Source organism: Rhinoderma darwinii, chromosome 3, assembly GCF_050947455.1.
Source record: "Rhinoderma darwinii isolate aRhiDar2 chromosome 3, aRhiDar2.hap1, whole genome shotgun sequence".
Lineage (NCBI taxonomy): Eukaryota > Metazoa > Chordata > Amphibia > Anura > Rhinodermatidae > Rhinoderma > Rhinoderma darwinii.
Window position 1 is genome coordinate 398266822 of NC_134689.1, and position 12598 is coordinate 398279419.

At 46.5% G+C, this 12598-nt stretch overlaps 1 protein-coding gene across 3 annotated transcripts; it reads left to right on the plus strand.

Moving 5' to 3' along the window:
- Positions 1-274: 274 nt before the first annotated feature.
- Positions 275-10446, plus strand: ECSIT (ECSIT signaling integrator). Of its 3 annotated transcripts, none has more exons than XM_075855466.1 (8): positions 275-362; positions 5342-5445; positions 5963-6335; positions 6815-7038; positions 8288-8345; positions 8648-8793; positions 8878-8977; positions 9365-10446. In XM_075855466.1, the coding sequence occupies exons 2-8, from the start codon at positions 5359-5361 to the stop codon at positions 9601-9603; spliced, it is 1227 nt and encodes a 408-aa protein (XP_075711581.1). In that variant the 5' UTR covers positions 275-362; positions 5342-5358; the 3' UTR covers positions 9604-10446. The 3 variants fall into 3 exon arrangements, with proteins under 3 accessions (XP_075711581.1, XP_075711580.1, XP_075711579.1); XM_075855465.1 differs by lacking the exon at positions 275-362 and adding an exon at positions 1915-2006; XM_075855464.1 differs by lacking the exon at positions 275-362 and adding an exon at positions 1962-2068.
- The last annotated feature ends 2152 nt before the right edge of the window (positions 10447-12598 follow it).

Genomic DNA, 12598 nt, shown 5'->3' on the forward strand with positions numbered 1-12598 from the left:
GTTAAGTATGGACTAGCATAGCTGAGCAGTTAGGCCGGGTTCCCACGTGCCATAAACGCTGCGGAATTTCCACAACGGAATTCTGTGCGGAAATTCCGCAGCATTTACAGTGGCAGCAAAATGAATGAGATTTAGAAAATCTCACGCCCGAAAAAGTCGCAACTCAGAAAAAAATAAAAGTTCATTCTTACCCAGAACTCCCTGCTTCTTCCTCCAGTCCGGCCTCCTGGGATGACGTTTCATCCCATGTGACCGCTGCAGCCAATCACAGGCTGCAGCGGTCACATGGGCTGCAGCGTCATCCCAGGAGGCCGGACTGGACGGCAAAGGAGGGACGACATGTCATCATGACAATGGCCGGGGTAAGTATGAACGTTTTTGTTGGTTTTTTTTTCTACGCTGCTTCCCACAGCGGAAATTCCGGACAAAAAAAACGCATGTGGTGCGGCTTTTCGGACGGAATGTGTTCGTGTTCCAGATCGGATACGCTGCGTCGTTTTTATGTAGCGAATTTGACCCGTGGGAACCGGGCCTTAGAGTATACAGCAGTACATGGGCCAGGGATATATCATTGCATACTGAGGTAAAATTACCATTCAGGATTGGGGAAAGCTGGGTGACTGGATTGTCACTCAGTTTTCCCAGATACAGTTCACCCTCTGAAGTCTCATCACCCCCCCTTACCCCAATCGCAGGGTGCCTATGGTTGTCATGGCAGCCTGGGGGCCTTATGAAGGCCTCCAATTCTGCCATATTTGTAGTCCTATCAGGCCCTTATTAGGAGCCGGTAGAAAATCATGACATTCTGCAATCTATTAGTATCGCAGTATATTGTGCAAGCGATTTAACGACCGCTGGTTCAAATCCCGGAGGGAGACTGACGAAAGGAAGTTTTTATATATACAAAAAAAAATAAGTAAAAAAAAAACCTTTTTTCTCATTTTCCCCCTAAAGCAATGTAAAAAAAAAATATTTACATAATTGGTATCGCCACGTCCATAAACGTCGGAAGTATTACAATATAACTTTATTTAACTCGCACGGTGGTAAAAAAAAAAAAAACATTTAAAAATGCCAAAAAAATCTGGAATAAAAAGTGAGTTGAAAGTCTCATGTGCCCCATGGTACCAATAGGAACCACAGCTCGCCCTGAAAAAAAACGCCCTCACACCGCTCAATGGACAGGAAAATAAAAACGTTCTGGCTCAGAATACGGCGACACGACAAATTTTATTTTAACACTTTACATAAAAAAATTATATAAATGTGGTCGTTTTTTTACCTCATGGTGAATTCCGTAAAAATAAAAAACCCCCAAAAAATGGAGGAATCGCTGTTTTTTCCCCCATTCTAACCCACATAGAATTTTTTAGTTTCCCAGTACATTATAAGGTACAAGAAATGGTGCTGTCAAAAACGACAACTCGTCCCGCAAAAAATAAGAAAATAAGAATAACGCTATATCAACGGAAAAATAAAAAAGTTATAGCAAAGTGGGGAGGAAAAAGCGAAAATAAAAAAATGAAAAATGGCTGCGGAGGGAAGGGAATTGTTATTCAGCTTCTCCAGGTCCCCGATTGGTAAATCTGATCGGTTTTGCAGCAATACAGAAACCAGAGATATATCCGTGCATGCCAAGGACAAATATTCATTCAGGAGTGTGGAAAAGCTGGGTGACAACTAATATGGTCGCCTTTAATGTTAGTTTTTTTAGGGGGAAATGTCGAACCGACCTAGCCATAAACTTTAGTGATAAACACCCGGAACAGACACATAACGCCAGCCCGGACAGTCAATTACTTTCCTCGGCCGCCATTTTGTCATGGTCTGGAATGCTTTATAGTGAACCAGTTGTACCCAGCAAAATGGCGCCGCCCACAAGAAAATAGACTATTGCAAACTGTATGCCTCTAGTTACAAGAGACTGCTGTACGCGGGTAGGGGTTTTACATCCTCCAAGATGGCGGCGCCCATAGAAGTAAAGTGACACTGAGGCTGCTGTGCAGGTAGAGGTTGTGTGCGCGGATGGAGGTGATGGCGGCGTCCTCTGTGTATGTGGTGATGACACGTGAGTGGACGGACACCACATACAGGGGTTTGTCCTCTGGAGACGATATGGAGATCCTGTTTATATGTTACATTCAAACCACCAGTCCCACCCCCCCTACTGGCATTGATGGGTACAGGATGCCCCTTTCCAGGTGTCCAGCCACCTTGCCCTTTAAAGGGGAATAGTGGTGGCATATGCCAATATTGTTAGTCATCAGAATACCCCTTTAACAGATCCTTTTAGGCAAAGTGCCCCTGTATTCGTCCCATTTAGAAACAGTGCCCCCGCATTAGTTTAGTTTGGACACAGTGCCCCCGCATTAGTTTAGTTTGGACACAGTGCCCCCGCATTAGTTTAGTTTGGACACAGTGCCCCCGCATTAGTTTAGTTTGGACACAGTGCCCCCGCATTAGTTTAGTTTGGACACAGTGCCCCCGCATTAGTTTAGTTTGGACACAGTGCCCCCGCATTAGTTTAGTTTGGACACAGTGCCCCCGCATTAGTTTAGTTTGGACACAGTGCCCCCGCATTAGTTTAGTTTGGACACAGTGCCCCCGCATTAGTTTAGTTTGGACACAGTGCCCCCGCATTAGTTTAGTTTGGACACAGTGCCCCCGCATTAGTTTAGTTTGGACACAGTGCCCCCGCATTAGTTTAGTTTGGACACAGTGCCCCCGCATTAGTTTTGTTTGGACACAGTGCCCCCCATTAGTTTTGTTTGGACACAGTGCCCCCCCATTAGTTTAGTTTGGACACAGTGCCCCCGCATTAGTTTAGTTTGGACACAGTCCCCCCGCATTAGTTTAGTTTGGACACAGTGCCCCCGCATTAGTTTAGTTTGGACACAGTGCCCCCGCATTAGTTTAGTTTGGACACAGTGCCCCCGCATTAGTTTTGTTTGGACACAGTGCCCCCGCATTAGTTTAGTTTGGACACAGTGCCCCCGCATTAGTTTAGTTTGGACACAGTGCCCCCGCATTAGTTTAGTTTGGACACAGTGCCCCCGCATTAGTTTAGTTTGGACACAGTGCCCCCGCATTAGTTTAGTTTGGACACAGTGCCCCCGCATCAGTTTAGTTTGGACACAGTGCCCCCGCATTAGTTTTGTTTGGACACAGTGCCCCCGCATTAGTTTAGTTTGGACACAGTGCCCCCGCATTAGTTTTGTTTGGACACAGTGCCCCCCCATTAGTTTTGTTTGGACACAGTGCCCCCCCATTAGTTTAGTTTGGACACCGTGCCCCCCCATTAGTTTTGTTTGGACACAGTGCCCCCCCATTAGTTTTGTTTGGACACAGTGCCCCCCCATTAGTTTTGTTTGGACACAGTGCCCCCCCCATTAGTTTTGTTTGGACACAGTGCCCCCCCATTAGTTTTGTTTGGACACAGTGCCTCCCCATTAGTTTTGTTTGGACACAGTGCCCCCGCATTCGTTTTGTTTGGACACAGTGCCCCCGCATTCGTTTTGTTTGGACACCGTGCCCCCGCATTCGTTTTGTTTGGACACAGTGCCCCCGCATTCGTTTTGTTTGGACACAGTGCCCCCGCATTCGTTTTGTTTGGACACAGTGCCCCCGCATTAGTTTTGTTTGGACACCGTGCCCCCGCATTCGTTTTGTTTGGACACAGTGCCCCCGCATTCGTTTTGTTTGGACACAGTGCCCCCGCATTCGTTTTGTTTGGACACAGTGCCCCCGCATTAGTTTTGTTTGGACACAGTGCCCCCGCATTAGTTTTGTTTGGACACAGTGCCCCCGCATTAGTTTTGTTTGGACACAGTGCCCCCGCATTAGTTTTGTTTGGACACAGTGCCCCCGCATTAGTTTTGTTTGGACACAGTGCCCCCGCATTAGTTTTGTTTGGACACAGTGCCCCCGCATTAGTTTAGTTTGGACACAGTGCCCCCGCATTAGTTTTGTTTGGACACAGTGCCCCCGCATTAGTTTTGTTTGGACACAGTGCCCCCGCATTAGTTTTGTTTGGACACAGTGCCCCCGCATTAGTTTTGTTTGGACACAGTGCCCCCGCATTAGTTTTGTTTGGACACAGTGCCCCCGCATTAGTTTTGTTTGGACACAGTGCCCCCGCATTAGTTTTGTTTGGACACAGTGCCCCCGCATTAGTTTTGTTTGGACACAGTGCCCCCGCATTAGTTTTGTTTGGACACAGTGCCCCCGCATTAGTTTTGTTTGGACACAGTGCCCCCGCATTAGTTTTGTTTGGACACAGTGCCCCCGCATTAGTTTTGTTTGGACACAGTGCCCCCGCATTAGTTTTGTTTGGACACAGTGCCCCCGCATTAGTTTTGTTTGGACACAGTGCCCCCGCATTAGTTTTGTTTGGACACAGTGCCCCCGCATTAGTTTTGTTTGGACACAGTGCCCCCGCATTAGTTTTGTTTGGACACAGTGCCCCCGCATTAGTTTTGTTTGGACACAGTGCCCCCGCATTAGTTTTGTTTGGACACAGTGCCCCCGCATTAGTTTTGTTTGGACACAGTGCCCCCGCATTAGTTTTGTTTGGACACAGTGCCCCCGCATTAGTTTTATTAAGGCACAATGTCCCCTATAAGTTCCATTTAGACAGTGCCCCTCATTTAGACAGTTCTCAGTAACAGAGTTCTCCCATATCCATTCTATTTAGCCATATTGCCCCCATAAGAGTGCCAGAGAGCTAGAAAATCCCCATAATGGCGGCATCCAGACACAATGTCCCAATAATCATGTCCCCATAACCGTGCTGGGCAGCCATTATAGTTCTGGAGGAGTTTTGCAACTTTCTTATAATACTTTGTGTTTCAATTCATCGCCATTTTCAAGATCTCTGCTTGCTGACCGTTAAAGTTTTTTTTTCCTCTTCGTTTCGTAGCTGATTGTGGCTGGTCAGCTGATCTTATCAGGGGCAGCCGCAGCCAGCCAGGAATTCAGATGAATGGATGTCCATGTAATACAGCTGCCGCCTGCCAGAGCGAGATGTTACTTGTCCGACTCTTAGAGCGGGGGACCCACTATATGCCATCCATAGGACCCATAGAGAGGAGTTGCCCTGCTAGGACTACCTCTTTAACCCCTCCCTACACAGTGCTGTACATTTATACAATTGTAGCCAACCCTTAGCTGTGAGAAGTATTAGAAATATAACCAAGAAGGTTCCCATTCACTGACGGCAAGCAGAGATCTTGGAATTGTGGAATTGAAATCTATAGAAACTGGTTTCAAATGCGGCCCATAAACCCGCACTGCGCTCCGATTGGCAGTCATATTTAACCCTTCGATATTCTTATTGTTGCAGTTGATAAATAATTGAGGATGAGGAGCCTGCGCTTGTTGATTGCGGCCCACAAGCTATGTGCCAGGCTCAGGCCGATGCCAGCGGTGGAACCACACGGAACAAAGGTGAGCCTCAATCCACACCTATGTCCGAGTCAGGATTCAGATCGATATTGCAAAATTCCTTTAATCCGGAATCTGGGACCCGATGACAACTAATATTCTGGTTTATAAGACGGTCATAGGAAAGTATGTAAAACTCACTTGTGTCAGAGTTTCTGGATTATCAGATGCTGGATTGATGGAAGCATAGCAAAAACGAGAGCTTCCACTTCTCAACCATCCTGGTTCTGCCACCTCTCGGGCATTGGACTGGGTGTGCTGGCAGTGGGTATCAATATGCTCCACTATTGAATGTGGGTAAAACTTAGAGCACCTGTGCGTTACTCCATAATATGCGATTTCAGTTCAACTACACTGTATATAAGAGCCTACTGGAGGCAGAAGTCCACATCATCTGTCACTCCCCCATGCTTTACACTGCAACAGCTCTACTTGCTTACATTGGCTGCTGTGCTGAGCACAAATTTGGATATATGATCCTGAAATGTGATCTCTCCATATTCTGTTCCCCATCCTACAGTCACTGTTGCTCCGTGCCGTCCACACCTCGTCTTCACCCGGCCCTCAAGTGACTACCCCACCATCCAATATCGTGGCTCCGTTTGATGACGCATTCGCCAAGAACCAGCGGGATAAAGCTTCATTTGTCCAGGTGCTGGACTTGTTCTGCGGCCGAGATGTGAGGAGGAGAGGACACGTTGAGATGATCGAGGCTGCGCTCAGGTGGATGCCTCAGTTTGGATTGGAGAAAGACCTAGAGGTTTACAACAAACTGCTCGATGTGTTCCCTAAGGAGGTCTTCGTCCCCAAAAACTTCATCCAGACCTTGTTCCTCCATTACCCCCGTCAGCAGGAGTGTGCCATCAGAGTTCTGGATCAAATGGAGTTCTATGGTATGTATATTATATACTTCCACCACGGGGTGATACAGACAGGGAGGGTCTATGTGACCTGGAGTCTGCTCCTCCCACCACAGGGTGACCTAGAGTGGGAGGAGCTATGTGACATGGAGTCTGCTCCTCCCATCACAGGGTGATACAGACAGGGAGGGGCTATGTGACATGGAGTCTTCTCCTCCCACCACAGGGTGATACAGACAGGGAGGGGCAATGTGACAGTCTGCTCCTCCCACCACAGGATGACAGACAGGGCGGAGCAATGTTACATGGTTTGCTTCTCCCACCACAGGGTGACAGAAGGGGGAGGCGCTATGTTACATGGAGTCAGCTCCTCCCACAACAGTGAAACAGACAAGGGGAGGAGCTATATTACATGGAGTCTGCTCCTCCCACCACAGGGTGACACAGACAGGGGGAGGAGCTAAGACATACAGTCCTCCACATCAGACAGTAACCGTTTTCCTTCTTTACAGGTGTCACCCCTAACAAGCACAGCTACTTCCTCTTGGTACAAACTTTTGGAAAACTCAGCCATCCTGTGAAGAAGTTCCAGCGGTTGATGTATTGGTTCCCCCGTTTTAAGCATGCCAACCCTTACCCTGTGCCCGCTCACCTAGAAGCCGATCCTGTTGCCCTGTCAAAGGTTTGCCTGGAGCGGATATCTGCAGACAGAGATGCACAAGTGACCGTGCACCAGGTGACTACTCAGAGATCCATTATATGTGACTTATAGGGAGGAGAGTTCTATATTTCATGTATTCTATGCTGAGATGTGATCTCTAGAAGTTACAGCTCCAAAGCCTGAGGCTGCACTACTGCTAGATTCTGATAACATGTCCTCTTCGGATTTCTGTCGGTATGCGCCTTCGATGTCCACACATTGCTGGTATTCAAGTCAGGGAGGATGTAGATCTCCATGGCAACGCCGCACCTGACACAACTCAGAAGGGGACATGTTGTCACCAGAGTGTCTCAGTAGTGCAGCCTCAGGCTTTAGGCCTGATTTTCACATTTTTAATATACACTAAACGATCTTCTGGTCGGTCTCCTTGAAGCAAAAATGATGAATGAAGACAAGTAACGGTGATCATACGCGTACGATTCGGATCAGCCATCAGCAGGTCATGCTCAACGGGCAGGTCAGGGACGTAGTTTAACCCTTCCGCTGCCGCGACTATTTTCACACTTTTGACATATATAAATAAATCCTAAAAGAGAAAAGTCATACCTCTATTTATATGTTTTACGAACGAGGACACCATACACATTGTAACGTTGCCACCCATCACTTTACAGTCATTTCTGCACCTTCATGCAACTTTGCATCAAAAACGTTATGTAAAAATTGCATAACAAGTCGTGTTTGTGGCTAAACGTCTGACCCAAGCCGAGCCCGAGCCCGCTTTATAATAAAAGTTCAGGATGTAGAGTTCATAAGTGTCACGTATGTATATATGCACACACAGTATGTAACACAAGTAGAGGCCGAATTAACTGATAAATGGCCTTAAAGGGGTTGTCCAGGTTGGGGCTGTTTTTTATACTGATGACCTATCCACAGGATCGGTCACCAGTATATGATCGGTGGGGGTCCGACACCTGTGGGGATAGGTAATCCGTATGAAAAACAGCCCCCAACCTGGACAACCCCTTTAAGGGGTTTCCTGACAGATTCTGACTCTTATGGCATATTTACTAGTCTGATTGGTGGGGGTCTGAACACTGGGAGAACAGGTGGATCTGGTCTATACCTGTCCCAATGACCATGCATGGGGCGCCGCTTATCCACCCCATTCTCAGTCCTAGCAGTCGGACTCTCACTTTAGTAGTTACATTATTTGTCAGAAAACTCCTTTATTAGAGTAAAACTCGAGGACGTCTCGGGGACTTTGATGTTTTTGATTGTACATATTTGTAAATGTCGATGTGTTTTGGTTTATATACAGTTGCCGTCATCCGAGGTGCGTGAGGATGGGACGGTCCAGGAGCACTCTCACCTTGTAGGTATGTATATATGCATAAGATAACTTCTGATTTTATGATGTGTATCGGGGGAGGCCCAAACCTCCATATCTGCTGTCCCAGGGAAAGAAGAAACGGGACTGGCTAAGAGGAGTCAAGGGTACATCTGGTGCCGCTTATCTTTGAGGAGAATAAAGGACCGGATAGGCTTCACTCAGCCAGTCACTATACACACTACATTTGTCGGCGGACCACGATGAAATCAGCAGGATCGGCCAATAAACAAACCGCTGCCACCTGGTGGTAGGATGGATAATTACGCACTACGTCTGGTTTATCTGTAGGTATCCAGTCTCCGGCTCAGATGGCTCTCCTGGCTGAACATGATGCCAGTTTCCCTGTAATAGTTGACGGACCGTTCCCCCTCTGGCTGAAGAAGACCTGTATCCACTACTATGTCCTCCGTGCAGAGCCAGCCGCTAAGAAGGTGGTGGGTATACGGTACCCGCTGTGGTGTCACCCTGGTCTCCTCATTGATAAGGGGGCGGTCGTTAATTGTCTGTTCGTTATACAGGAGGAAATCGACCCTGAGAGATCTTTCTATTACCCTCTGCAAATGGACCTGGACTTGGACAGAGATCTGGGTGACGACTTGAGCTTCGATGTGGATGAAGGTAAGAAGGAAATGTTGTGGCTTTTGTCTTATGCCACCCGTGGGTGTGAGATCAAGGGGAGGAAGCATGATGGCTGATAACAGGGAACAATTGATTGCATTCAACTGCATAGATTTAGGCTGAATGTAGCCAGCATAGAGGGACATTAGACCTATGTAGTTTGGATACAGTCTATTGCTCCCTGTTATCATCCGTGTTAGGCTGGGAGGGGACGATGGGCACATTCTCCTGATATGATGAATTTGATGGGATCTGCCGCCGATCTGACCCCATGCACTATTAAAATAACATGCGTGTTCTGCCATGGGGGAATTTGCCCCCCCTCTATTAGATCCCCCCTTTAAATCTTGACTTCTTTTCAGACTCAATTTTTTCTCCTGTTTGCAGTGGAGGAAGGTCAAATCTATGCCATGTGCATGTCGGGTTCTGGAGATGAGAGGGCACTGGGAAAATGGATTCAGTGTCTGCAAGAAACCAACCCGGTTCTTGGGCAGCTGCCGGTCCTTTTCCGACTGACCTCAGGCCCGCGGGAAGTGCAAGAGGCCGAATCGCCCAAGGAAGAGGAAGCAAGACGCTCAACGGAGGAGGAAGGGGAGACTAGACCGCATCGTAGAATGGAGCTGTAGTGACGCCATGGTGGGAGAGAGACCGGTCCAGCCTCATGTCTGCAATCACAGGACTGGTCGTTGTACCGATCCCCGTACAGGGATCATGGAGCCAATGGCATTTAAAGGGTCCGCTTCTTTCATATCCGGGTATTTTTTAGACTCCTGAATACCAATGAGCAATTAAATCCACTAAATGACTTCCCAATATTCTAATTAGCCGGCTTGACTATAACGTCATATGCCCCTCCCCTCTGAGTTTTCAGCCATTCAGCAGAGTCTGCAGAGGTCACATGATCCATTAAACGGATTGTACAGGATTAGAAAACCATGGCTGCTTTCTTCCGAAAACAGTGACACACAAGTCGACAGGTTGTATGCGGTATTGCGGCTCAGCCCTATTCACTTTATTGGAGCTGAGCTGCCGATAACTAAGTAGAGCTGAAAAGTAACGAATGTTCCCACAAGATGCTGTCACTGTAATATACGAGAGAGAAGAGCATGCCCTATATAACATTGCACAGATATGTCATTCAGGGGTCTGGCAAAGCCGATTGTCCACAAACAGATATAACTGTAGCAGTACCAGGCAGATCTGCCCTTCAGGGGAGTGGAAAAGCTGGATGACAACCCCTGTGGGAGCTGTAATGGTAGCCATGCTTTTTAATATCCTGCTTTCCCAGAAACAGAAAACTAAGAAAGTGAAGAGGACGACTCAAGGACTTGATATTGACCGGCAATTTCTTTTAAGGGGGAAAATGCTCTGTGAGTCCTACTAATCAATGACCGATCACGAGTACAGCTCCGTTCTCATATAGGAGCGGTCGTCACTGAACATGCTGCAATAAATGTTTATGGAAATGACCTACGTATATAGTTATAGTGTTTCTGGATGGATTCTGGAAGGATCAGCAGCATCGGATATTCCGAAAAGTAATGTCTGCCTTACACATGATAAAGCTGCCGCCAAATGCTCGGTCAGTATGAGCCGGGGCGGGGAGTCCCTAACAGTTGCCCTTGCACTGGCGTACACAGTCCATCTATATACTACTTGGACAGTCATTCAATTGTAATACTCTGTTTCCACGGTAGGGGCCGCTGTAGGAGAAATTAGCAGCCAATAGTAACTTTTGTGAGCGACTAATATTAACCCCTTCCCGCTTTGGCCATTTTTGACCTTCCTGACAGAGCCTCATTTTTCAAATCTGACGTTTTACTTTATGTGGTAATAACCCTGGAATGCTTTTACCTATCCAAGCGATTCTGAGATTGTTTTCTCGTGACAGATTGCACTTTGTTACTGTAAGGCTGGATTCACACGAGCGTGTTCGGTCCGTAAAGGACGGAACGTATTTCGGCCGCAAGTCCCGGACCGAACACACTGCAGGGAGCCGGGCTCCTAGCATCATAGTTATGTACGACGCTAGGAGTCCCTTCCTCGCTGCAGGACAACTGTCCCGTACTGTAATCATGTTTTCAGTACAGGACAGTAGTTCCACGGAGAGGCAGGGACTCCTAGCGTCGTACATAGCGTGAGCAATTTCTCACTTTTTCAAGAAAACTTCAAAAGGCTATTTTTACAGGGGCCAGTTCAGTTGTGAAGTGGATTTGAGGGCCTTATATATTGGAAACCTCTTATAAGTCACCCCATTTAAAATACGTCACCCCTCAAAGTATTCAAAACAGCATTTAGAAAGTTTCTTAACCCTTTAGACGTTTCACAAGAATGAAACCAAAGTAGAGGTGAAATTGACAAATTTCATATTTTTATTTTTTTTTGCAGAAATTCATTTTTAATCCATTTTTTCTGTGCCACAGAAAGTTTTACCAGAGAAATGCAACTCAATATTTGTTGCCCAGTTTCTGCAGTTTTAGGAGATATCCCACATGTGGCCCTAGTGTGCTACTGGACTGAAACACCGGCCTCAGAAGCAAAGGAGCACCTAGTGGATTTTGGGGCCTTATTTTTATTGAATATATTTTGGGCACCATGTCAGGTTTGAAGGGCTCTTGTGGTGCCAAAACAGTGGAAACCCCCAAAAGTGACCCCATTTGGGAAACTACACCCCTCTAGGAAATTATCTAGGGGTATAGTGAGCATTTTGACCCTACAGGTTTATTGCAGAAATTATTGGAATTAGGCCGTGCAAATGGAAATCTACATTTTTTCAAAGAAAATGTAGGTTTAGCTAATTTTTTCTCATTTCTACAAGGACTAAAAGGAGAAAAAGCACCACAAAATCTGTAAAGCAATTTCTCCCGAGTAAAACAATACCCCACATGTGGTCATAAACGGCTGTTTGGACACACGGCAGGGCTCAGAAGGGAAGGAGCGCCATTTGGCTTTTGGAGATCACATTTAGCAGGAATGGTTTGCGGAGGCCATGTCACATTTACAAAGCCCCTGAGGGGACAAAACAGTGAAAACGCCAAAAAAGTTACTCCATTTAGGAACCTACACCCATTGAGGAATTCATCTAGGGGTGTAGTGAGCATTTTGACCCAACAGATGTTTCATAGAATTTATTAGAATTGGGCAGTGAAAATAAAAACAATCCTTTTTCTTCAATAAGACGTAGCTTTAGCTCCAAATGTTTCATTTTCTCAACAAATAAAGGAAAAAAAGCACCACAATGTTTGTAAAGCAACTTCTCTGGAGTACGGAAATACCCCATATGTGGTCATAAACTGCTGTTTGGGCACACAGTAGGGCTCAGAAGGGAAGGAGCGCCATTTGGCTTTTGGAGCAGATTTTGCTGGATTGGCTTCCGAGCGCTATGTCGCCTTTGCAAAGCCCCTGTGGGACCAAAGCAGTGGAAACCCCCCAGAAGTGACCCCATTTGGAAACTACACCCCCAAGGTATTCACCTAGGTGTGTAGTGAGCATGTTAAAGCGAATGTGTTGCCAGAAAAACATGTTTTGTTTTTTTTTAATTAAACATTTAGTGTGTGGGTGATTAAACATTGTTCAAATATTTTTTTTTTTTTCACGAGTCAGGTAATATTATAAATTAAT

Coding starts and splice junctions, on each gene's coding strand:
- ECSIT (XM_075855466.1), top strand. CDS start 5,359: ATGAGGAGCCTGCGCTTGTTGATTGCGGCCCACAAGCTATGTGCCAGG. Junction 8,794..8,877: donor AGCCAGCCGCTAAGAAGGTG/GTGGGTATACGG, acceptor TTCGTTATACAG/GAGGAAATCGACCCTGAGAG. Junction 8,978..9,364: donor GAGCTTCGATGTGGATGAAG/GTAAGAAGGAAA, acceptor TCCTGTTTGCAG/TGGAGGAAGGTCAAATCTAT.